The following is a 23095-nucleotide window of genomic DNA, read 5'->3' on the forward strand; positions in this document are numbered from 1 at the left end:
GTTCCGAATGTTGTTGACGCAATACGCACTAATTTATTCATTATGAACGATTAAATAAACCACAGATATTATTTTTTATCAAGATTTAAAGTAAAAGGTGGTTTACGACGTATTATTTAAATTCGATGTATCATTTTTTCGGCTAGCTTGCACAAAAGCAACCAAATTAACTGTAAATCTTTGATGTCGTACTGCCATCGTGACATAAATCAAAGAAGTCGTTCCAAAACTATTGACTTTTCAAGATGTCGATATTTCAGGTCGTACTGTACCAACTTTCTTAAATAAAACGTCTATTCCATATCTCCACCGTGCCGACTCTACTGAATTAAAGTCCCAAGATATTAAAGAATTTACATTTAATTAATTTGAGAAGTATCTTCGATCGTTCGCCGCTAGATGGCTTTACCATTTTATTGCCCACTTTCTTACCGATGCATCGCTCGTGATGCAAGTGGTGCCATCTAAAGACTATGAAAGTATCGGAGGACAAAACGAAGTGGAAAAATGGATGTGGATACAGCTAGCGATAATACGTCCATAGATGACAAAATAGATGATTTTTGTGAAAACCCGACGAGAGATGCCTTAACGGAAGGTCTTATGAGCCTACTGAAACCAACAGTGGATCAATTAGATGAAAGAATTCGTGCCACGAGGTGCGTAAACTTTTATTCGTTTCTGTATAATTTAAAACGAACATAAATAGTATTTACGTTGATGGTTTTGTAAATACTAAGACCATTGTATTAGATACTAGAGTATTAACGTTTTCTTATCGTGACGTAACGGAATTTAACTGTCATTATTTGTACAGAATATGTCAAATAGAACTGAAGCAACGTATAGAATCTTTGACGGAAGAATTGCAAAGAATTAACGAAACGCTGCAGTGTCCATTGGAAACGGATTCTTACGTAAAGAAATTGATCAACGCGAAACACAAGATCACTATCGTTAGCACCATTCTACAAAATACGCAAGAGCGATTGAATAAGATTCATCAAGCGGTAGAAAAGAACACGGCAAAGAGGAGGGCGTTGTTGGATCATAGTTCTTCGTACAGTAATGCTACAAATATTCCAGATACGAAAGAACAAACCGAAACGGAAAACGAAACCGCGCCACCTAAGGAACAAGAATAAAAGATAGGCCCGATAATTATAAAATACTTGTGATATATCTATTTAGTTGTATTAATCTAAAAGTATTTAGCAGAGGAATTTTATATGTAAGTTTTTCTGTATTTTCTATTAATACGTCATGAACACTCCAATAATTAATTTGTCGAACAAAGATTTGGAAACAGTTTACGAACCTTCGGAGGATTCTTTCCTTTTAATAGATGCCTTGGAAGCCGATTTAAATGTTTTGAAAGCTACGAATCCTGCAATGTGTTTAGAGATAGGTAGTGGATCTGGAATCGTAATTACCGCTTTGGCAATGGCATTGAGTAATCGGCGTCAACCTTACCATCTTGCGATCGACGTTAATAGCAATGCCTGTAAAGTCACACAGAAAACTGCTATGCTCAATTCGGTAGACATAGACGTTATACAGATGGATTTGTTGAGTTGCGTACGTAGCAATTATGTTTTCGATATCGTGGTATTTAATCCACCGTACGTAGTAACAAGCAACGAGGAAGTACTAGATGGAAGGCTTCTATTCAAGACTTGGGCTGGCGGTACAAATGGTAGAAAAGTCATGGAACGAGTATTCCCTATGATTCCCGCTATTCTGTCGGATACGGGAACATTTTATCTGTTGGTTATTAAGGAGAACGATCCGGAACATATTATGCGTATTTTTAAGAATTTAAATATGGTAGGTGAGGTAGTAACGGAAAGGAAGATTCGGGGAGAGCATTTGTACATTTTACGTTTTAGAAAGATTAAGTAACACTATGTATCTTTGACAAGTATATATTTTTTCTTATCAAAAATACTGAAGTTTTAATGGCAAACAAGTACCAATTTAGCGCTTTTGTCAGTGTTCTTTAAATAGTTTGTATTCAATAGTTATATTGGTAAGAAAAAGTTTAAAACTCGATATACGTAGAACATAATTCTAATTCTAATGCTTCGTTTTGTAAAAAACTGTTTGTACGACTGACATGCGTATAAATGTTACAATATCACGCACGTCAGTCAACGCGTTAATTTTACGATCGATTAACAGGAGAAATTAAAACAGACGATGTTGTATATAGAGTAATGAAATTATTTGTCGTTACATTCAATTTGTATATATTTTATTAGCCACGCTGTAATTCCATTTCGTATTTTTATTCTTCGGCTAAAGCTCGTAACAATTGAACGTACCCTCGATGCATGTAAAACAGTTCAACGACATTTCTCGTGAAACAATGCGGTAGAAAACGCCTTTATTGTGTCTTTTCGTGTACGACTAATCGTATTTACAACGCCATTGTCGACTACGACACTTTATTCGCTAAAAAAATCACTACCGAATCGCATGGCTCGTAAAGGAGGGTACATAGTTCGTTTCGATCGATTTAAAAAATGTCTAAAGTCTATCTATTGTCGCTTTCTGGTCAAAGATTCGAATTTCATCTTGTCGGTATACGACCATTACGCAAAAGCAACTTTTAACACAATTGTCGATTACGTTAGTTCGATATTTTGTAAATATATGGCTGTACAGTCGAGTAACTATTATCGTATTAGCGATAATGTTATGCAAACGTGCGCGAAATAGGTCGCGAGGGTGGCAAGTAACGTCGCGTTTTTTAAACCAAGGTATCGAAACTAATTTGTCGATGTAACGATCCTAAAAACGTCTTCCGTCAAAGTTGTACACCGCGTTTAACAAAATTTGCTCGCGATATAATTCACGATTACTAACAATCGGATTCAGTAACGATACTTGAATCCGATGTTCGTACGATCGATTACCGATGAGTATTATATTGGCAATCGTACGATAACTTCTTTTTCACGATTTTACGATTCGGTTCCCTACAGTTATCGATTCGCAAAGCTTTCGAGCGCGAGCCGTGTCAATTCGAAGAAAAAGAATCGGTATTTCGTCTCGATCGGAGTAAAATTCTAGACATATGGAAACACACGGTTACCGACGTGGTTACCGAAAACGCGAGAAAATTGATCAGCCGTTCGAGGTTACTTTTTTCCCGACCGAGAGATACGCGAGGCAGCACTGTGCCGTGTCTACTTGCTTTTCTGTTTTTAAGACAGAGGGTGTGCGTGCTCGCAGTCCGTACCGAGAGACGAGAGACAGAGCAGCGGTCGAGGTAAATAGTATGGCAGGAATAGGCTCCAATGGCCCTAATCGGCCGTTACACGTATTTAGTTCCATTTGTAAACGCGTGGAAGCATCTTTTAAAAGGTTACGACTCACGATCGGATAACTTGGTACGATAGCTGGTTCATTGCCACCCCGACGTTCACTGGTTGCACGTTCGATCGAAATCGCGAAACGGAAACGAACCAAACTTCTAGGAGTTTACATACTTCGATCTATAAACTCGTTGCAATTTAACGTACAGCATTACCGCGCTGACCGTCGTCACGACGACGGTGCTCAGCATTAACGAGATTGCGGTGTAAAAACCGCTATACGTCATGCAAATGTCCGTTGTGGTTCTCGCGACCTCTTCCACGGCAGTTTGCTCAAGGTGTTCCAGTACTTGGTAACTGGCTTCGCTTAAATCGTCCGCCATGATCACTCTGAAGCCCCGAGCGACTCGTATCGGATCCGAGAGCAGCACCGCTGAAGTGTTCGATGGCGTGTAAATGATCGATCGACGCCGTCTGCCCGGTTCGATTTGCTAAAAAGTAACGGTTGTTTTTCTTTTAAATGACGTACGATAGATCCTGGGAGACGTTTCCAATAGTATTGCTTAGAAACGTAATCCAATACAATCGAGACGATCGCGTAAATCGTTCAAAGAAAGGGTGTACGCGAATAAACTACAGCCGTTGGACCCAACCGAAGAACAATATTCGACGAGAAATCGAAAACGTACCGATTGAAATATTTCAAAAATCAATGGAAAAAAGACACTGGGGGCGATCAATTAGTACGTGATTTTTGAAAATTGATAAATAATTTAAACGCTAAACGAACATATTATTTGAAAAGAAAGCAAAAAGAAAACCTGACGTTTATTTAAAAAATTGTAAACAAACTGAATCGAGCGTTAATTTTGCCTTGTCCACTGGGTAAGCGTAGATAGAGTGTTACCTGATTCGCTTCCGGGCACGGTTCGCAATCGGTTTTGCACAACTCCACGTTGCACTCGATGAACAGATCCATCACGTCTGGGAACTTGAAAGCTTGGAAATACGCGTACGCGATAATCGAAGCTCCCGTATTCCCGGTGTCGTTCGTTTTTTGGAACGCTCCGAACAATTTCGGTTTCAATATACAACCCCTTTCGTCCGTCAATTGTATCGTGTTGGTGGAGGACTCGTCACGAGCGACGCAATCGCGTACCTTAAAGTTTGAAAATTCGTTTCACAATTATTATCTCTCGTTTCTACGAACTTGGAGAGTGTCTCGTTCTTTGAAACGCGCGAAACGAACGTACTTGAAGATCGAAAGCGGGATCCCCCTCGACGGTGACGACCAGAGTCATGGTTTCTCCGATTTTGACCAGTCCATCGGCCGTGGCCGCGAACGGACCTCTTCCGACTTGGATGTCCAACTTGGCGACTGCCGTGTCACCGCTGAAGGTCACTATTTCTTGCTTGAGCATGTCCACGGAGAAGTTGACCGTCAGCGCTTTGTTGATGTTTCCTTCCCAGAGGCAACGGACCCTGCGCACCGTGTCCCAGACTTCCTGAATGCCTGGCTCGTTCTGCGAAAACACGATCGTAGAAAAATATTCGAACAACTCGGATTCACGAACAAACGATCCTCTGCGCGTGACACCACCGTACGACAGACGGTTACCTGCAACACCAGCACGTTCTCCAGGTACGCCTGGCCAGCTTCCCCGGCGAAATCGTTGATGAATTGAGTACCGCAGGAATCCAGATTCACCGTGAACGAGTATTTCGTTTGACCGGAGTTCTGCTCCACGTATCTGCATTCCGAGTTCATGAAGTATCCCTGTAAAATCTCGCGTCGATTACACGGTTCCTAAAGTCGCGAGGTTTCTTTCTCGTTTTCGTTTACCTTGGAGTAAATGACCCCGTCGAAGGCGCGATTGAACTCGATGTTAATGGTCATCATGGTTTTGCTGCACTCGACGTCGAGTGCGTGAATGTGGGGCGGGTGTTTCGAGTCGTCGTCGTCCGCGGCTGCTCCCTCTCCCGTTGAGACACCGGTTCCGCTCGAGCCTGCCGTAACGGGTACAAAACTGTACAATCTCTCTCCACGGATTCAAGAGGATAAACGAGGAACACGACGCACCTTCTTTGGGCGGGGGTTTAGCAGGCACGGTACCGATGGTTCCTCGATCGGTCTCTTGGGGTGGAAAGGCTCCTCCGGGAGTGGACGACGGATAACCGGGCGAAGATGGGTATCCAGCGGCGCCTCCGTCGTAGGAATTGGGTGCGGGTGTTGGGAAAGAAGGTCGAGGATTGTCCGTGGGGTAACCGTAAGTGGTGAATCCACTGGGAGCGGGATATCCAGGGACCGAGGATCCGCTGGAAGCGCTTCCTTCGCCGGACGGAACGAAAGGTTGGCTCGGTCTTTGAGTCGAGTAACCGTACGTGGTCGAGAATCCGCTCGGTGTGGAGTATCCGGGCGAGCTGCCGCTTCCGAACGTTGGCGTCGAGTAACCATAGTTGGTCGAGATACCGCCCGAAGAAGAGTAACCGGACTGTGGACTCTGGAGGGTGGTCGTGGAGGGTGCACGGGGGCTGGACGTTGGAAACCCGGTCGAAGGCGGTAAGTAGGTCGTCGAGGTCCTGGTCGAGCCGAACGGTGGGAATGCAGAAGAACCGGCGTTCGAGTAGGACGGCGAGGGCGTGGGACGGGGATTGTACGAGGTGGACGGTGGACCGTAGGGCGACTGATTATTCGGCGGAAGGTAGGTAGGTCGTTGGGTGGAGAACGGTGGATTTTGAACGGTGGCCGGCTGACCGGACGGGTAGCCAACGTTTTGCGGCCTCTGGTAACTGGTCACCTCGTTTTGGGCAGGGGACGAGTAGCTCGGCTGCTGGCCACCCGACGGAGCTTGGAACGGTCTTGGTCTTTCCGGTGGCCTTTGGGTGCTGTACGGCGGTAGGTATCCAGGCGGATCCGACTGCTGACGAGCTGCAAGAAGATCGATCGCGAGTGTCAGAGTGATCACGAGTTTCGAAAACCGATCGACGCGTTGCACAGCGTTCCGGGAGCCCGGCGATCCAAACTTTAACGAGATCGAAACAACATTCCGTAGCGTCTAAGAGGTACGCTTTTTTTCACTCGAGATGCGGGACACTCGACGACGAGCAGAAGAGGAACGCGTACCGGGCGAACCTCTTCGCAATTTCGATGCAGGTACCGTTAAACGTTCGGAGGGCCGGATCGGCGTTCCCTTGTGGATTGTTGTTAATGTACTGTGAGGTTGGCGGTAAGCGTGCAATGGCGTGAAACCATGTAAAAGTACGGTTAATTGCGTTGCGACTGGTTAAGACTGGTCGAAACAGCTTTGTTACGGTCGACGTTATTCGCGGGAGTATCCTTCGGGCAAGGGCCACTGACTCGTCCGAAGATCAGGGTGCCGTCTCCAACTGGCTTCGAGGGGAGCTTTAACCTCTTCAGGTTCTGCGTACTCTACGTAATTGGTTCCCGATTCGCGTTGCGAAGGCATTCGCGGATATTTTCCTTCGACGCCCGGTATTCTCTAAAACGATTGCATCGACCGAAGGGATACGAGCCTGAAGAGGTTTACTAAGGATCGCCAAAGGTGAAAATGGCTCGTTTAAAGGGTAACTCAAAAGTAGTGAAGGTCCTCCTGGAGAACGTACTTTTACGTGCGCCCTGCCGGTAGATCCCCTGAATCCACTCGAGGATATTTTGAGCCATCACGTCCGCGGGCGACGCTGGAGCAGCTCGCTGGACTCTCGAGTGCGCTAATGGATTTCAAACGATTGCTTTGATCAAACTCACTCTTCGTTAACGTACGTTACATCTCTTTGTTCCCGATCGGCGGTGGTCGGGCTAGAGTCGACGTCTCGTGTCGTTCTTACCGTCTGCGGGCGACGTTCTGACGAACAGGGCATGGCCTCCTCCGTACTCCTGGCTCACGGCTGCACCCAGGACAGCTACGGCCAGGAATGTCACGGTTGCCTTCATCCTCTACCTGCAATGCCATTTCTTTCACAATTTCCCAAACAATTTCTAACCGTCCGCTTTCGACCCTATCTATCGTTTTACCCCAATTCCCGTCGGTCTTCTCTTCGATCGTAAACACCCGCATCGAGAATTTCTCGTTTCACTGTTCTTTGAGACTTTACCGCGACACGGTGAATCTCGCGGCGGTTTCGAATCGATCGTCGACGATCGTAATTCGGCCGAGAGCAAGTTGGGAAATTCCACGATCATTTGTTCTCTCGACGTTAATTTTTCGCGTTTCCCATGAACGCGGACGACCGAGCGTTTAAACTCGGCACTCTGGCGGGGTTTCTTGGTAAATTACGCGTCAACCGAGGTAATCGCGCGTCGTTGACATTCCAACGACTCTCGATATCCAATTTCTACGAACGGCTTCATCACCTCGAACCACCCGGAACGGTGCATCCCGATCCCCAAGCTCGAATTCGACGAACAACCTCCAGATAAGACTTACTCCGAAAACTAACCGTGTGAAACTTTTCAGCCCGTACTTCGTGCAGCATCATGGAACGTTCTTTAAGATAATATGTATACAATACGTATATAAACCCACCAAGCTTTCGAATAAAGCTGTCTACATTTCGAAGTCTACCTGTCGCTACGTCGTCACAATGTCAGTTTCAACCCATCGTTTCTCGAGCTCGAATAATTTTCGAACAAAGTTCTTTGTTTAAATTAGACGATCGTCGCGACTGTCACCGATCCTCGCTGTATTCAACTTCGACGAATCAGGATCGAGTGCGACTCGAATCCTTCACCGATAAGCGACAGATTGGAGTTTGTCCCGTCACGAGATCGATGGCGTAGGATTCGAACCGAGTTTTCGATGCGACCCTTGGACCGCCACGGTCCTCGTAAGTGGAAAGCGTCGTTGTAGAACGCGATCGGAGCCCTGGATAATCGATGTTGTAACGTCGGATCACGAGCGGGAATTCCGACAGCGTTCTTTCAACGAACTCTCGAATCCCCGTGCGCGTATTTCGAGACGAATCGGTGAACCCGGCCCGAGGACGCTTCGTTCGTAGTTCGAAAATCGGGAACGCCGATCTTTGATCCTCGATGTGAACTCGATCTTTCGACGGAGCGTAGCTGCACAGCCAGCAGCGTAGCGAAGCTCCTCGTCGGGTTGGCTACGGTTCGAGAGCACGGGTCTTACGCGCAATTACTCCGAACCCTACCGAAAGAGAGCAAAAGACAATGGGAACAGCTGTTCGTGACCGGCGCGCAAAACCGTAGGATATTTCGGTCGAGGTATCAGCGTAGATAGCCGGCGTAGATAGCAAACCTTGAATCCGTCGCTCGTTCGTTCCAAGGCTGCGAACAACCCGCGGACACACCGAGCACGTAAAAACAATAGAAAGCGGTACGGAGCGAGTCGGTCGGTTATCTACGCGCTCGAGAGGCTCGTTCGAGAGGGAGTAGCACCGGTTCCCGGGAATTTAGTATCGCGCGCAAGGTCTCGGTTTACGTAGGGGTACACAACCGGACGAAAATTCCGTGAAAAGTCGTCGTTCGAGCAACGAGGAACGCTCTCGTGGCGCTCGTTTCGTCAGAATTTCGACAGAAAGCTTCGCGCGAGCCGGGGAAGCACAATCGCCGAAGAGTTTTCTGGTCCCGGGAAAGGCCGTTTCCACGATTGTTTCGTTCTTCTCACGCACATCGGAACGTTTCGTCAGATCAGATTACGAGGGGAGCCGCAATCGTCTCTAATCAGTCTTCGAAACCCGCGGCTCGATTCGCGGTTAATTAACATCGCGTCTAAGAGACGTGCAAAAAATTGAGCAACCCGGTTCGGGTGGTTCGCGTCTCGGGATCCGTGCGACGAATCGATCGCCTCGTTTCGCGAACGGAGAATTTACGAGCACGCGGGGAACAACCGTCTCGATTTCCTCGGGGCACGAGAAACTCGAGAGCGATTCGACTTTGCTTTGGAATTTTTTCCGCTCCTCGAAACTCGGTCCGCGAATCGTCGCGATCGCGTACAACCGGCATTAGGATAAGTTCCGTTTCGTCTCTCGACCGGAACAGGTTCGAAGAAGCGTCCACGAGCGAGCGAGCGAGCAAGCGATCTACGGTTTCTCCGCGAGGTAAATTGTCCGCGTAGAAAGTACCGCGGTGAACGATTTCGGAAGGAGAAGAAGAACCCGTTGGCGTTCCTCTTCGTCGGGGAAACTCGAAGCACTGTCGCTTTCGAGCAAGGTGAACTTACGAGCGGAGGGTATATCCCGTTGGATCTCCGGATATGCTTTCCATGCGATTCGAGCGTTATCGGTCGCGGCACGGTCCCCGGTGAAAACGAATCGTGACGCGGCCCAGCTTCGTGGCCCTCGTAGACGCTCGGCTCGTGTTCCGATCGCTTCTTCCTACGTCGGAAGGATCCACCTCCTCTTCGTCCTCCTCCACCCCGTACGGGCAAAGGTTCGAGAAGTCAACCGAGGAATCGTGCTCGGCCGAGGTGAAAGGTGAAAGTCGCGCCGGCCTCGTGCATCCTCGCACAGCTGCGATGCACGTCGCATTATGCGCGCGTTCGGCTTACAAGATCGGAACGAGCCGATGCGATCGGAAATCACGCGCCACGACACTTTTACATTCGCGATCGGAGCTACGCGAGCCCCCTCGATTCTACTTTACCGAAATATTCACGGAATCGTAACCCTTTCGCAGCCTTGGCTCCGTAACCGTTCGTTACACCTATGCGCGCGTAGCGGACCGAATCCAATCCGAGAAAGAAGATCACCGCGCGATCGAGACGACGATCGATTATCCGTGAATCACGATTAGCTCGTAGAGCGATCGAAAATTACGATCGACACGTTTTTATCACGATGGAATAGATAAATCGATCGTGAGACGTTAACGACGATCCTCGACATTTTTGCGGAAAGTGTGTGCTTATTAAACGAACGAAGGGGGCGAATGAATTAATTACGAAATGGAAACTAATGAATTATGAAACAGGTATTTCGTAACGAACATTTCACAACGATGCAATATAAATATTAATGCGTATGTAAAGTATATATATAATTTATATCGAATGCGATCGAATACATCGATTTTCGAATAAACTTTCATTCGAGCATAGACACGCAATTTGTATAAATTACGAATCGTTGCTACATTGTACGCGCAATGTTCTCCTCTTGGTTCCTAATCGCAAACGGAAGCAATTTGGAACGTTGAGAAACTGTGCAGCTTTAAACGCGTTTAGCCGCGTTCCCATGCGCGAGTCGCGCGATGCGTCCCCCGAGCGTTTTCGAGCGCGTGTTTCGATAAACGAATAGTCGAACGCCTCGATCGTTTCGCCGCCAGTTTTCTATCAACGAAGCAAACGATCGCGAATTCCGCTCGGCTTCTCTACGGTTCCCCGTAAAACGAGCGAAGGTTAACTTTCGACGATGCACTCGACATCGCAAGTGTTCTTTAACGGATGGTCCGCATCGCTCGAGAATGATCAATCGTTTCTGCTAATAGCAGACAGGGGTGGATACAGCGCGAGACTAACGAGCTCCCTGAGAGCTCTTCGTTCGTCCATTTTTCTATTTCGTTACCGTACGAAAGTATTTTTTTATTTGAAAACTAAATCGTTGATCGCGCGTGTGCGCACTGGAAGAAAATAAACGAAATTTTTCACAAAATTTCGTAGGTTTCTTCGTCGAGAATTTTTCGTCGCTCCAGGCTCGTGTATCTACGCGCAATTTTTCTCTATCCTGTGCAGAGTCGCAAATTTTGTACGCGTTTCGGCGAAGGTAAAGGGTCGTTCGAAGTAAGAGGGTTCGGGCCTCGAGGAGCGTAGATCCGTCACCGATGGCACAGTGGTCGCACGCGTAACGGTGTAACGTCGCGCGTAAGTGTGCGCTCCCGCGTGTTCGCGCGCGTAGAGTTGCTCCTCGGTCGCACGTCGGCTTCGTTAAAATACAAAACGCGTGGGAAAAAGTACGGGAGGGGGATCGAGCAACTCGTACGAATCAGATTCCAATTTAATTAGGATCGCGCTAGTTCGTTAAACGATGTCTCGGGATAAAGAGATCGCGAACGATCCGGCAACGCGAAGAAGAATGGAAACGAAATTCCAGGAACGAAAATATGTAGAAAGTTCGAGACGGGTTGCATAAACGCGTATCGTTATTAGAGGAGTTTCGATCGCGCGAGTCGATTATATATATATAAGTCAATCACGCGCGAATCTTGCTCGAATTCGCGTGGAAACGAACGAGCTCGAGAACGTTGGTTCGATCCGATTCGGAAAAATCGTTCACCGATCCGAGAGGGAAAGGTGACGCGATCGAACGAGAGGGAGGGACCACGGTATTTAATCGAGTACACGGGAATGTCCCAGTTTGCGAGCTTTTATTTAGAAATATATTTAATCGAAGTAAACGCGGGTGGTACGGTGCGAGAAAGTGCGGCGCGGGCGGCGAATGAAAATCTCGGAGATCGAGATTAAAAGAAGGCGAGTGCGTTGCACAAACGAGAGCGCGATTAAATTAGAATGGAGCAAGTGGGATTCCGTGGCTCGTCGGTGACGAGGACGAGTACAATAGACCGAGCCGCGGGAAGGCCGATTAAAAGATTCGACCGAGATATTTCCATCGGGGATGAAAATAGGAGCCGATAATTCGAGATCCGTCGTCTCTCGCTTCGTTTCCCGTTCGCCTCTGCGAGGTTGATATTCGCGCGCGTTTAATTCGCCTCGAATTTACCCCGCTCGTCCGCGATCCGATAGGAGAAAAGTTGCTCGTCGGTTTTAGCTTTTCGGTTTCCGCTTTTTGCTTTTCAGCAGTTCCTTCGACGGATTTGGCTATCCTCGCGGTCGCGTAAACGCGGCTCTTTTTCCTAGGAGGTTCGAAGCGGCCGACGAAATCCCGCGGGGAACTTTTTGCACCGTTAACGTAACTTTCGTTTCCGGCCCGAGGCAGAATTTCTCGGGCTTCGGGTCCAACGACGGGAAAAATATCGTTGGGATCGAAACGGGCGTCGAAAGAAGTTCCGATAATGGAGTTGAAAAGTTGGTACCGTCGAATTCACAGCGGCGGAGAAACGGCCGACGGATCGCTCGGAACGAAACGTGGAATTTCGAGCGGCGCACTTCGAAACAAATATTTGAAACAAGGTCGATAACTCGTCCGCGACGATGTTTAGCGGTGAACACGGTTCCCCGAGGCATCTCCTTTACGCGGCGCCCGTTACCGGTGTAATGGACGATTTTATCGACCTTTCTCTTTTAACGCGCAAACTTAATTTCGTTTGACCGTGGCCGATACGAGCCGCGATTAAAAACGACGGTTTCGTCGAAACGCGACACGGATCGATTTCGAGCCACGGTGATCGCGAAATTCCTTCTCCCTATTGGAAGACGACGCTTCGGTGTCTGTAAACGCACCTCGAGTACGCCGAGTAACACCGGTATTTCGCGTTACCGCGCAATACTCGCCGCTGTTTACGATCTTTGAACTCGCGCGACGACAGCTGCGAAAACACGACTCGTTGCAATTACGGTCAAGTCGGACGCGAGCAACGTTCGCCACCGAAACTTCGGTTTCACCGCGCTAGAGAAGCCTCTACGAGAATCGAAACGGTAAATCGCGAGAAAAACACGATGGAAATTCTAACGAGCGTTTCACCATCGAATCGTTCGTTTCGATTCGTTGTCTACCGGCACTCGTGTTTCGAACTTTCCGCGAGGGCTGTAAGCTCGAAGAAGGTGCGCCCGAGCGTACGATTCTTTTCGTAAGGATCTCGGAATTGGCCCATCGGAGCGTCGGTCGAACGAAAAACCGTGGAAGGTGGTCGCGAAGAAGGGATCGGGAAGGGAGGGTACGCGGCGAGGGACGCGGCCGGCGTAATTATCGCGCAGGAAATTTGAAAAGTTTGCAAAGAGTTGCGCGTAAGGTGGTTGTTTGCGGTAGCGAGATTAGGCAAGTGTAGCGTGCACTTGAGACGCCTGCGGTTTCGTTCGGGGTTTCTGCGCCGCGGCGTTTCGACTGGATGCGGCGTCTTAATAACGAGACGGAGCGGTACTTGTTCATTATCCGAATTTCGCAACAAGCGGTCGAAGAAGCGAGACGCGCTCGAGGTTTTTTTACGCGTTAACGATTCGAGTCCTACCCGTACCCGGGGACGGACCTCGATCCCAACGGGGTCCGGGCTACGGCGATGTCTCGTCTCGTTGCCAGGTTTCTCACGTTTACTTTCGTTTGCGCCGAGGAATCGCTCGCTCGCTCGCTCGTTGGAATATCGTTTCGCTTTCGTAGAGACGCTCGTCGAGGCTTCGTTTCTCGGCCATTTACTCGATCGAGTGGTTCTCTCGTCGCCTTGACTTTCGAGCCGATTCGTTCGTTCGAGTCGCGAATTCAACCGTACGACGAAGGATACCCGTATCGCAAACGATCCAACGTATTCGTGGGATCCACCGAACAGCGTTTTCAGAACCCATTGACCGCGATGTAAAATCAAACCGGTCTCAGCCTCGATTGAAAAAGAGATCGGTTAAGCGGAACGGAGGGACCACCGCGTCAAGGGCCGTTTCCACGCCCGACAATGGCCGTATCGATTAACGCGCGAGTGTACGTCGCGGTCGAAACGTTCGAATTTCCCTTAACGAAAAGTCGTCCTCGAATGGAGTCCGTTTCGAAAGCAACGCGGTTCGATGAAAAAACGGTACGTTGCCGTGTCGTATCGTGTCGAAAAAACGCGGGGACGTTTGGCACGAGTCGGTACCGAGATGCTTCCCGCGAGCCACGAGACATTGAAACGAACGGTGAAAGTAAGATGGAATTTTTCGACAATCGAGCACGCGTTCGCGGAGGTAGCGGAATCCGTCGGTGTTCCGCGTCGGCCGGTCGATGTCGGGGCGTCGATCCGTCGCGTTAGCCGTTAAGCGTTAACCGCGTTAATTGGAAACGAGCCGCTAAATACGGACGGGAGAGAAGATCTGCCAGTGAAAACGGTTACGTCCGATAGGTCTGGGTTACGGGGACATCGATCGCCTTACGCGTCTAGAGAAGTCGCGGCTCGCGGTTTCTACTCGTCGGTGTCGGGCCGGAGGGGATCCCGACGATTAGGTCGAAGCGGACGCGAACGCGAACGCGTTGCGAGACCACGCACGGTAAACTTGTACGGTGAGCCCGCCGCGGGGTTATTACGATCGAGCTCCTGTTGCACCGGCACGAGAAATTCCACGGGCGCGTGGAAACGCGTCGCTTTCGTTTCGAACAAGTACGAACGCGAACCAACGAACCAACGAACCAACGAACCAACGAACGAACGTACGTCTCGTCTAGAATTCAATGAGGCGAAAGTATCGATTCGAGAAAACGCGCGGGAAGCGATTGTCCTTGGGATTGGTGACATTTGAAGCCCGCTCGGAGTGTCTGCGGCCGTTGTCCGCGTCCGTGCCGAGAATAGAGTCGATAGATTCGCGTATGCGCGTCCCCGCGGGTATCGCCTCGAGCCCCCGCCATAGAAAACGCACGCATCGTCGTCGTCGTCGTCGAAAGCAATGCCGGCTGTCGAGATCGGAGTATCCCTCCGGATCGCGGGACAATTTCTCGATGCGACGAAACCCGAATCGTGATCTCGGCGAGATTGCGCGGATCGCGTCCTCGAACGGGCATCCTTTTGCGACGGGAAACACGCCGGGTCGATCATTTCCTCGTCGAATTGCGACAACGATTAAACCGTGTTTCGCAAATGGAAGATTGTCCGCGATTTTCTAAGGGAACTTTGCTGTCCCACGTTCCAAAGCCGCTCGGACCGTTCGAGCGGGGTTTTGGCATTTCGAGACGGACCGCTCGGAAGCGTGATTAGTTTGTCGGTTTTATTGTACGCACGGTGGATTGGGAAATAATCGACGGAGAGTCGGTTAGGGTACGCTGTTTAGCGTCGTTCGTAAGCGTGCGAAACAACCAACGATAATCGTATCTCTTCGGAACGTCCGATCGAACGAGGAAGCTGCCAAATAAATTCAACGGGAAGAAATTAATCGATTTCCGCGAACGTGGCTCGAGCGGCGATAATTCGAAGCGGTTCCGTCTCGTCTGGTTGCGAAACACGCGCGACAAAATCGTCGCCCGTTCGTTTCGCCTCGCGTAAATAAAAAGATTACCGTGTCCCGTCTCGTCCCGCGTTTCGTTTCTAGCCGAGACGCGGCACGGTACGGCGTCGTCGTCGTCGTCGATGCTCGAAAACGGCCGCTGTCACCTCCGGGCAAAGTTGAACGAGCATTGCGGCATCCGAAGCTTGAATTTTTCCCGTCGGAGGTATTGCGCCACTTTATTGGGCGGCGAGCGAGCCAGCGAGCCAGCGAACAAATATTTCCTCGTCGCGCTTCGTAACGTTCCAACGAAGGATGCCAAGGGTCGCGGAGAAAGAAGAGAACCCAAGTGAGCACGATGCAACAAGTGCACAGCCTACGTTAAGTGGCGGCCGTTGGTCAAAGTGCGGCCCGCCTTTTGTCCTACGCCGAACGACTGTGTCGTTCGTGATCGTTTCTCCGAGGAATCTCGAGTCGTCGCTCGAGAGTCAAAGTTAACGAGACATCGAATCTCTCCGCGGGGATGCTGCCATTGTTCGAACTTTGATCGCGCCTCTATTCTCGGTTCCGGAACTACCTGATCGCGTTTCTCGCGAGCGCGTTAAAGAAATAGAATAGCAAAGACTCGAAATACGGTGACTTTCCCCGAAAGAAAAATGAACGCTGTCGCGGACGCTTCTTGCCGTGTCGGTCGATTTGCACGGTTGTCCTCGGTTCGCGTCGTCTCGCGAACAAGTTCAACGGAAACGTCAAAGCCAAGGCGGAGGAAGGAAAGCGAGTTACAGAGAAGACGCGCATGAGTACCACTGTTCCTGTTCCCCGCGCGTAGATAGATGCTCGCTTTCTTCGGGACGCGCGATCGCCAAATCGAGCGAGCCGGTATCGTCTCTCGCGCTCGCTCCTGCGCCCGATTCTCACGCCTGTTTGCGATCGTCCACGCGTTCTCGTCTATTTTCTTCGTCCATTGAACGAGTCACGGCCACTTTCGCGCGATCGCTCGACGAGACTGCGTCCTTCTGCTCGTACGACGAACGCCGAGCCGTCGTTGGTAAGAGTCGCGCGGTTAACGTCCGCTCGATTCGTCGTTGTTTGCGTTTTTCTCGGTGTCCTTTGCGGGGCGTTCGTTCGAGTTTCGACGACGAATTTTCCAACGTTTTCAGCGCACCGGTACCGGTTTCGAGAATTCGAGCGTTACGCGACGCGTCGCCGTACGCGGAAATTGGCAAGGTGGCGCGGAAATTTCGCGGATCGGTGCCCATCGATTCGGATTTCGGTCGAGATAAGAAACCGATCGTTCGTGGAAGCGCGTACGTGGCTACGGGCGTAACGAGTCGTTCGGGGACCGAAGCCGTGGATGTCGTCATCTTTCGCTCTTACTTTTACCGCAAATTCTCAGAGTAATTCTATTCGTTGTACCGAGCGGCGGACGTAACACCGGCGTGGACCTTGCCACGCGTCGATCAAGATGATTCTTCGAGAGGAAAATTAAACCTAGCTGCGCAATCGATCGCTTTCTCCGCTTTGTAGTACGCGAACGTTCAAGCCGAACAATTAACTTATCAAAAATTACACGACGTTACGAAACACGGTGTTTCCATCACGGGTGTCGCAACCACTTTACGAAATTACGCATCACTCGACGAATACAATATTTCGCGTACATCGCCGCGAGATCCTCCGTCGTTGCGTCGAATCGAACGAGGACGATCCTCGGTTCAACGAATGCTCGCGGGGATCGTTTCGATGTCCGCGATACGTTCGCTGATTTACGGTTTCGACCATGGCCGGGATCAACGTTGAGAAACTTCGCATCGATCGCGTACGAAAGAGAAGGAAACGCGTTTCGGTACAATTCGTCGGATTAGAAAGAGTAAAGAAGCGCGCGATTTCTGAACAGCGATACGGAAGACCTCGAATGGAACCAATCGTAGTAATTGTTCGAGTACAAGCATCGAAAAGCACGGGGTTGAGCAACCGTTATCGCGGTGCATCCGATGAGACCGTTATTACGGACGAACCACGCGGATCGGAGAATGAACTCGCGCGATCGAAACGAATCGGTTAAGAAGCAACGGATTTGCGTATTATCCGTGAGATAAGTAACGCGCAATCGAGTTACGAAAGAGCGGAGCGTTTCGATGACGCGCGATACCAATACTGTTTGCGTACTAGATATCTCCTTCTTCTCGCGCGGTAAAGTGGAACTCGTGTTTCTCGAACAGTTAACGAAGAATAGGAAATTCGGTGCATCCGTGAGAAAAGTTAAACGCATCTCGCGACGGATTGTTGACGAATCGGTTACAATTTTCAGCGCTCTCGAATCGATCGACCCGGCCGGTTTCGAGAACGAACGAGAATCAACGCGGAAAAGGAACGAGTGCGCTCGACGCGGACGACATCGAGATATCGGCTCGATTCCCTTCGACGGAACACCGCAACTGTTCGGCAGATGCACGGGTAAACGCGAAATTCATCGACGTCGCTTTCTCTCGACCGTTTCTTTTTTTCTCCAGGCGGCACCGCGGCGAGACTCCGGTTCACGCTCATGGTTCGTTCGCGCGAGTTTTCGATACGGGTCCAGATTCACGGCAAACGGAAATCCGTGCGCGAAGCAAGGTGTCGATCGCGAACGAAATCGGCAACACTCACCTCGAAGCGAAATCCTTTCCACGGATAGACGAGAGACGAAGAGCCAAGTCCGATCTTCCCTGGCGATTCCCGTCCGGAAGATTCGCGTCGTGCGCACGCTTGTGAGAAAGGTGAGAGTGAATAGCTGGGAGCATCTTCATTCAAGCTTTATATAGGTATTGTACCCCCTTTCCTAGCCGGTCTGTAGAAAGACCGTGCCATCACCGTTGCTCGCCGTAATTGTATCATCAACAGCGGGACCAACAAACGGCGGAACAAAATAGGGATCCTCGCTCGGGTCCTCGAACGAAATAACGCTAATCGTCCGAGAAGAATCCTACGATTATCGTAAATACGTAACGATCGATCTTCGAACGTTTCAAGGGCAACGAACGCCGCGAGATCGTCCGGCTTCCGAAACTCGTCTTTTCCCGATAACCGTGTCCGATCGTACGACGATCTCCTACAGAGATAAGCTCCGATGATTTCAGACGCGATAAATCTCAATTTGCGAGATTTACGAGAAACGGAACGGCCAGGGAACGGTCTGCTTCTTTCGAGCGGAGAATCGAGGGCTTTCTGTAATTTTTTTTTTCTTTTTTGTTTCATAAGGAAATAATCGAATCGAAAGTATCTTTAACCGGGAGAACGGTTTCGAGATTTGAATTCTTAAAGATCGTCGGACCACCCCCGTTCGAGGAATTCGAAGAATCGAGAAAATCTACCGTTTCGCAAGCGTTTCGTCTCGCTGGGATCGATGCGGCACACATTTATTTCCCGCGTGAAATTGAATGCTTCGATCGCGTTGACAAACGCGAGAAATGCGCGTTGATCGATCAATGGCGCCTAAAGCGATTCGATGAGCGATCGACGAAAGCATTCCTCGTTCACTCGCGTACGACGATAATGAAGACGATACACGAACGCGCTCGTCGCTGGATGAGATTCATTACTTCGACCCTTACAAGGAGCGTAAATACTTTTCCGGGTACGAGCGCGATCGTGGATCGAGGATCGTTGCCAATTGGAGTTAACGTGCTTTGATACGTTCTGACACGTGCCGAACTCGAGGCTGGATGGACGAAACTGGATTTCGCGATCGACGCGACTATCCGAGGGTGTCGTGTCGCGAAGCGTGCAGCTTCGGTTAGCGAGCAACCTTACGATATTCGATGGAAAACGAACGACTGCGTTAATGAAAACGATTATTCGGCAAACGAGTCTCGGAAGATCAAGGAGACGATTGAGAAATCTCGGTGTTACGAAAATGCTAATTCGTTCGACTCTTTAAGGACGTTTCCGTCTGTTCGCAAGCGTTTGAGCAATCCACTCGTATCGACGTTTGGAAGCCTAACGATCTCGAACGCAAACATTTAAAAAACTCGAGACGGATTGCTTTCGGCGAGTGTCGTAAAAATACCGGGAAAGTCAAAATGGTCGTAAACAACTGTATCGAATTTCACTTTTCGTTCTACGAGGTACGGTACGTTTCAAGGTCCTCCGGTTCTGTTCCGACTAATGAAAACCGTGGATCCATCTAATCGTTTGTTGGATCGACACGGTGTTAAACGGTGTTCGTCTCCGTTAATCGTTGCTGCTTTCTACGGATCGTCGAACGATGTTAAGGACTTTCGAGCGTTTCTAAATAGATTTATCGAAACGATTGCGTCATTGAAAATGCCTCGAGTTTTTGCGAACTCCTCGTATCGGCTGGTAGATATTCGTAGCGATTCGAAGCAACGTTGGAAACCAGGCAGACACCGAAATGCACGCCACCCACGAAATTCGGCACTCCGGTACACTTTCTTTTGGAAAGCCGTTACCACGAGCTTTTAGGAATTACGAAATCCGCGAAACTTCGAGCGTCGGTAATTGGTCGAAAACTTTCACGGGCGGTTACGGATTTTCTACAATCTCCGAAGCTCTCGAATCTCCCTGGGTTCGAATCGCGTTTCGATTTATTCGAGCTTCCCTGGATCGCGACCTCGGGCTCCGAGTCGTCCCAGCTTTTAACAAATTGACGCTGAATCGACCGGAGAAGAAATACGAAATCGACCGGAGAAGAGATACGAAATCTAGCGTTGTCAGGGGAACGGTGAACCGAGAGCACGCGGATTCCGCGAACGACGATGAAAATTAGCGCTTATGCAACAACGACGCGTGCTTCGAAACGCAACGAAGCTCGACCAAGGTGTCGAGGTGATCGCATCGACTCGATCGACGAGAAAATAACGGGAAATTAAACGGGAGAATTAAATCCCTGAGTAAAAATAAGAATTTTCGCGGAAGATTTGGAATTTCGGGACGGAAGCCTGCTTTTTAGCGATTCACGGTTCTATTACCGCGCGCTCTGAATCCCTTGCGCTTTTCGAAACGGCAAAATACCTCGGGCTGAACAAAAGAGGAATTCCGATCGGAAATGTATCAACGCTCGATAGAAATGCACGCGCGGTGGTAGCGTTTCGAGCGTTTCGATGGAACTACCGTTCCGTTTCGCGGAAATGCTTTGTACTTTGCATCGCGAGATGCCATTCGTAGCTTCCAGCTGGAACGAGCTACGCGCTCGGTGCTATTTTTCGAAAGAGCTCGCTGCTTTTCGCTGAAAATCGGAACGGTTCGAAGAACTTCGAATCGGCAATCGTCGAAACGATTCGTCCAGTCTCGGAGTCTCGTTCCTCGACGATCCGCGGAGACGCGGGAATCGAAACAACGAATCGTTCGACGTTCCAAATATTTCAAGAAGAAATCGAGCGAAGCGCGATGCCCGGTAACCGTGTGCCGCGCTTTCGACGATTCGAAAAGTAAGGCGGCAAAGCGTGCAAAATCGCGATTGGTCCGAACAATGCGAACCCGCCAAGACGAACGACACAGGACTTCGAGAACAAAACGACCTTTGAGTGCGTAGACGACGCAGAGAGCCCGAAGAGAAAGTCTCGCCGCGGACTAGCTTCTCGAAGCGAAGTGTACCTTCGGTTAAATTTAATATCACATATTTCGCTAATCTTGCGCAAAACTTTTACGAGCCCGGGGAACGCGAATGCAATTACGTTCCCGAGTTCTTCGATTTTTCGGCGTTGCCGCGTGTCCCCGCGCTTGGAACTTTCTCGCTTGGGTCTCTCGACCGAAAGAAATTCCAAAAGAAATTCCGAAAGAAATGTTTTCCAATTCGTAAAAACTCCCGGTCTTGGATGCCGACGAGCAGGTAGCTCGCGAAATGGTTGAAAAATCGTCGACTCCCGTTCGTAAGAACGAGAACAGGATTTGAAATTTAGGAGCGAACGTAATGGTTCTAAAATGACGCGCAATCAAAATCAGCACACGACGCGAGGCACGGTTCCGAATACCAAGTTCAACGATTCAATCAAGGTTGGTAAAGGGGATGTCCTACCTTGTTGGCGTTCTTGGAATTGCTCTCGCTTTTCACGGAACAACGGTGCCACCTTCATCGAGAGAATTAAACCAACTTCTTTAATTGAATCGTACGCGATCGATTCGGTTGACTCGGCATTCGTGGCACGATCCCGCGCGTTGATCTCTCTCGATCGCGGGGGATCGATCTATCCGTCGTCGCGTTGCAACGATCGCGCGCAATCCACCGACGATGTTCCGTAAATCTGCCGTCGATGTAACGCGAGCAAACCTGCGTAGAAAACTGCGAACAGAAACGAAACGTTTAAACGGGATATTTGAACACCTCGAGTGCGCCAACCGACGGGCAACGAAACGGTAAACGGTTGAAAAGTATCGAGCGAACGTGTACCGATCCGTTTGAAAATTAATATCGCACCGGAGTTAAGACCGCGTAATTACAAACACTCGCGAACGTTTTACCGTAATAACATCCACGAATTGCAATATCTTCTTCTATACGGAAGCCCGGTGTTCTCGTAATTTTTCGGTCGTTTCTTCTAATGACGGTTCCCCGTGCTCGTTGTTCCTTCAACTAGCAGCTTTCTACGTGCTCGATGGTTCCGTGCGTGCAGAGATCCACACGGCGAGATATACAAAAGTCCCTCGAATACGAACGATATTTGTCTGGATATGGAACGCACCTTTTCGCGCCGAGTTTTCCCTACCAATACCGATAGGATACAGACGCCTCGTCGCGATCAGTCGCCGTTCTAACGTTTCCACGCGACGTTCATTTTTCATCTCCCGTAACGTCTCGTCTCCGAAACGGTGCAATTTTTCAACCTAGAAACAAGAGTCGAGCGCACGCTTGTCCTTCGTCGACGGTTGCGTCTGCCGACAGCTCGGCCGACATCCGTTGTCCCTTCGTCGCATTTCCAAGTCCACGCAATATTTGTCGAACGTTGATAAAATGGCCTGGCTCGAGTCCCGCGAGGTCTCTGGCATCGAAGTCCATCTCGGAGGTTGTACTTTGGAAACCATCGATCAGTTTCGTCGCTTCCATTGGCCGTTCTTTGGATCGCTGCCAATCTTACAGCCTCGCTACACGGGCTCTAGAAAAAGTTGCGTTACTCGTGGGACGATCTACTCGTTGACCAGGCTAAAATCTATTTCAACGAACGAACGGATCTTACGATTGTAATTGCTTCGAACCGGACGCGTGATTTTCCGCTCCCCTCGCGAAAGACTTCTGGTCGTCGGGTTCTTCGACGCGCGCTAGCCTCGAAACGACTCGCTTATAACGTACAACCGTTAATGCGCTGGAATCTAACGAACTGGTATTCGTGGTGCACATTCTTTCCTTCAGTCCCTGCAAGTGGGCGTCGCTCGTGCGTTCAGCCTTTCGAGTCGAAGGTATTTCGACCCACGTCCTCCAGGCCAGGAACTCCCGAGCGAGGACGGTCTCGACAGCGATCGCGTTAACTCGAGCCTGTTTCGTACCAACGGCAACTCGAACGTAGAGGACAACACAATGGGACCGAGTTGTTCTCGAAGTTAAAGGATACGAAATCGAGTGGCGGGTGACTCGCGATCGCGAACCCGAGCTACGAATTCGATCGATATCCGAGATATTGGCATATCCGTGCGAGCTCGCTGTGTGTCGTTCGATAGGGTCGTTCTCGGATCGATAGGGTTTCCGAGTTCGGAGCGTCCACAACCAGCCAACGTCTTCGGCAAACCCTATTAATCATTCGATGCTCTTGGTCGCAT

The 23095-nt window shown here is 49.6% G+C and overlaps 2 protein-coding genes across 5 annotated transcripts; one reads left to right on the forward strand and one right to left on the reverse strand.

The window, feature by feature from the left end:
* Positions 1 to 494: 494 nt before the first annotated feature.
* LOC143148424 (methyltransferase HEMK2-like) lies at positions 495 to 2235 on the forward strand. Its single transcript, XM_076314729.1, has 3 exons — positions 495 to 659; positions 818 to 1142; positions 1258 to 2235. The coding sequence occupies exons 1-3, from the start codon at positions 508 to 510 to the stop codon at positions 1900 to 1902; spliced, it is 1122 nt and encodes a 373-aa protein (XP_076170844.1). The 5' UTR covers positions 495 to 507; the 3' UTR covers positions 1903 to 2235.
* Positions 1720 to 22979, reverse strand: LOC143148302 (uncharacterized). Of its 4 annotated transcripts, XM_076314514.1 has the most exons (11): positions 22519 to 22979; positions 21806 to 22437; positions 21363 to 21626; positions 7167 to 7279; positions 6945 to 7049; positions 5401 to 6249; positions 5164 to 5327; positions 4939 to 5097; positions 4574 to 4843; positions 4228 to 4479; positions 1720 to 3811 (listed from the first exon to the last, which is right to left on the reverse strand). In XM_076314514.1, the coding sequence occupies exons 4-11, from the start codon at positions 7270 to 7272 to the stop codon at positions 3479 to 3481; spliced, it is 2238 nt and encodes a 745-aa protein (XP_076170629.1). In that variant the 5' UTR covers positions 7273 to 7279; positions 21363 to 21626; positions 21806 to 22437; positions 22519 to 22979; the 3' UTR covers positions 1720 to 3478. The 4 variants fall into 4 exon arrangements, with proteins under 4 accessions (XP_076170629.1, XP_076170628.1, XP_076170631.1 ...); XM_076314513.1 differs by having other exon boundaries at positions 21363 to 22437; XM_076314516.1 differs by lacking the exons at positions 21363 to 21626; positions 21806 to 22437; positions 22519 to 22979 and adding an exon at positions 17996 to 18030.
* Positions 22980 to 23095: the final 116 nt, after the last annotated feature.

The sequence above is a fragment of the Ptiloglossa arizonensis genome, chromosome 6 (genome assembly GCF_051014685.1).
Source record: "Ptiloglossa arizonensis isolate GNS036 chromosome 6, iyPtiAriz1_principal, whole genome shotgun sequence".
In the NCBI taxonomy this organism is placed as follows: domain Eukaryota; kingdom Metazoa; phylum Arthropoda; class Insecta; order Hymenoptera; family Colletidae; genus Ptiloglossa; species Ptiloglossa arizonensis.

Excerpts from the sequence above, each read along its gene's own strand:
- LOC143148424 (XM_076314729.1), top strand. The coding sequence starts at position 508 with ATGGATGTGGATACAGCTAGCGATAATACGTCCATAGATGACAAAATA. Across the intron at positions 660-817 it reads GAAAGAATTCGTGCCACGAG|AATATGTCAAATAGAACTGA; the intron begins GTGCGTAAACTT and ends TTATTTGTACAG. Across the intron at positions 1,143-1,257 it reads CGCCACCTAAGGAACAAGAA|TACGTCATGAACACTCCAAT; the intron begins TAAAAGATAGGC and ends ATTTTCTATTAA.
- LOC143148302 (XM_076314514.1), bottom strand. The coding sequence starts at position 7,272 with ATGAAGGCAACCGTGACATTCCTGGCCGTAGCTGTCCTGGGTGCAGCC. Across the intron at positions 6,250-6,944 it reads CCGGCAGGGCGCACGTAAAA|CTCGTCAGCAGTCGGATCCG; the intron begins GTACGTTCTCCA and ends ATCTTCTTGCAG. Across the intron at positions 5,328-5,400 it reads TAAACCCCCGCCCAAAGAAG|GCTCGAGCGGAACCGGTGTC; the intron begins GTGCGTCGTGTT and ends CCGTTACGGCAG.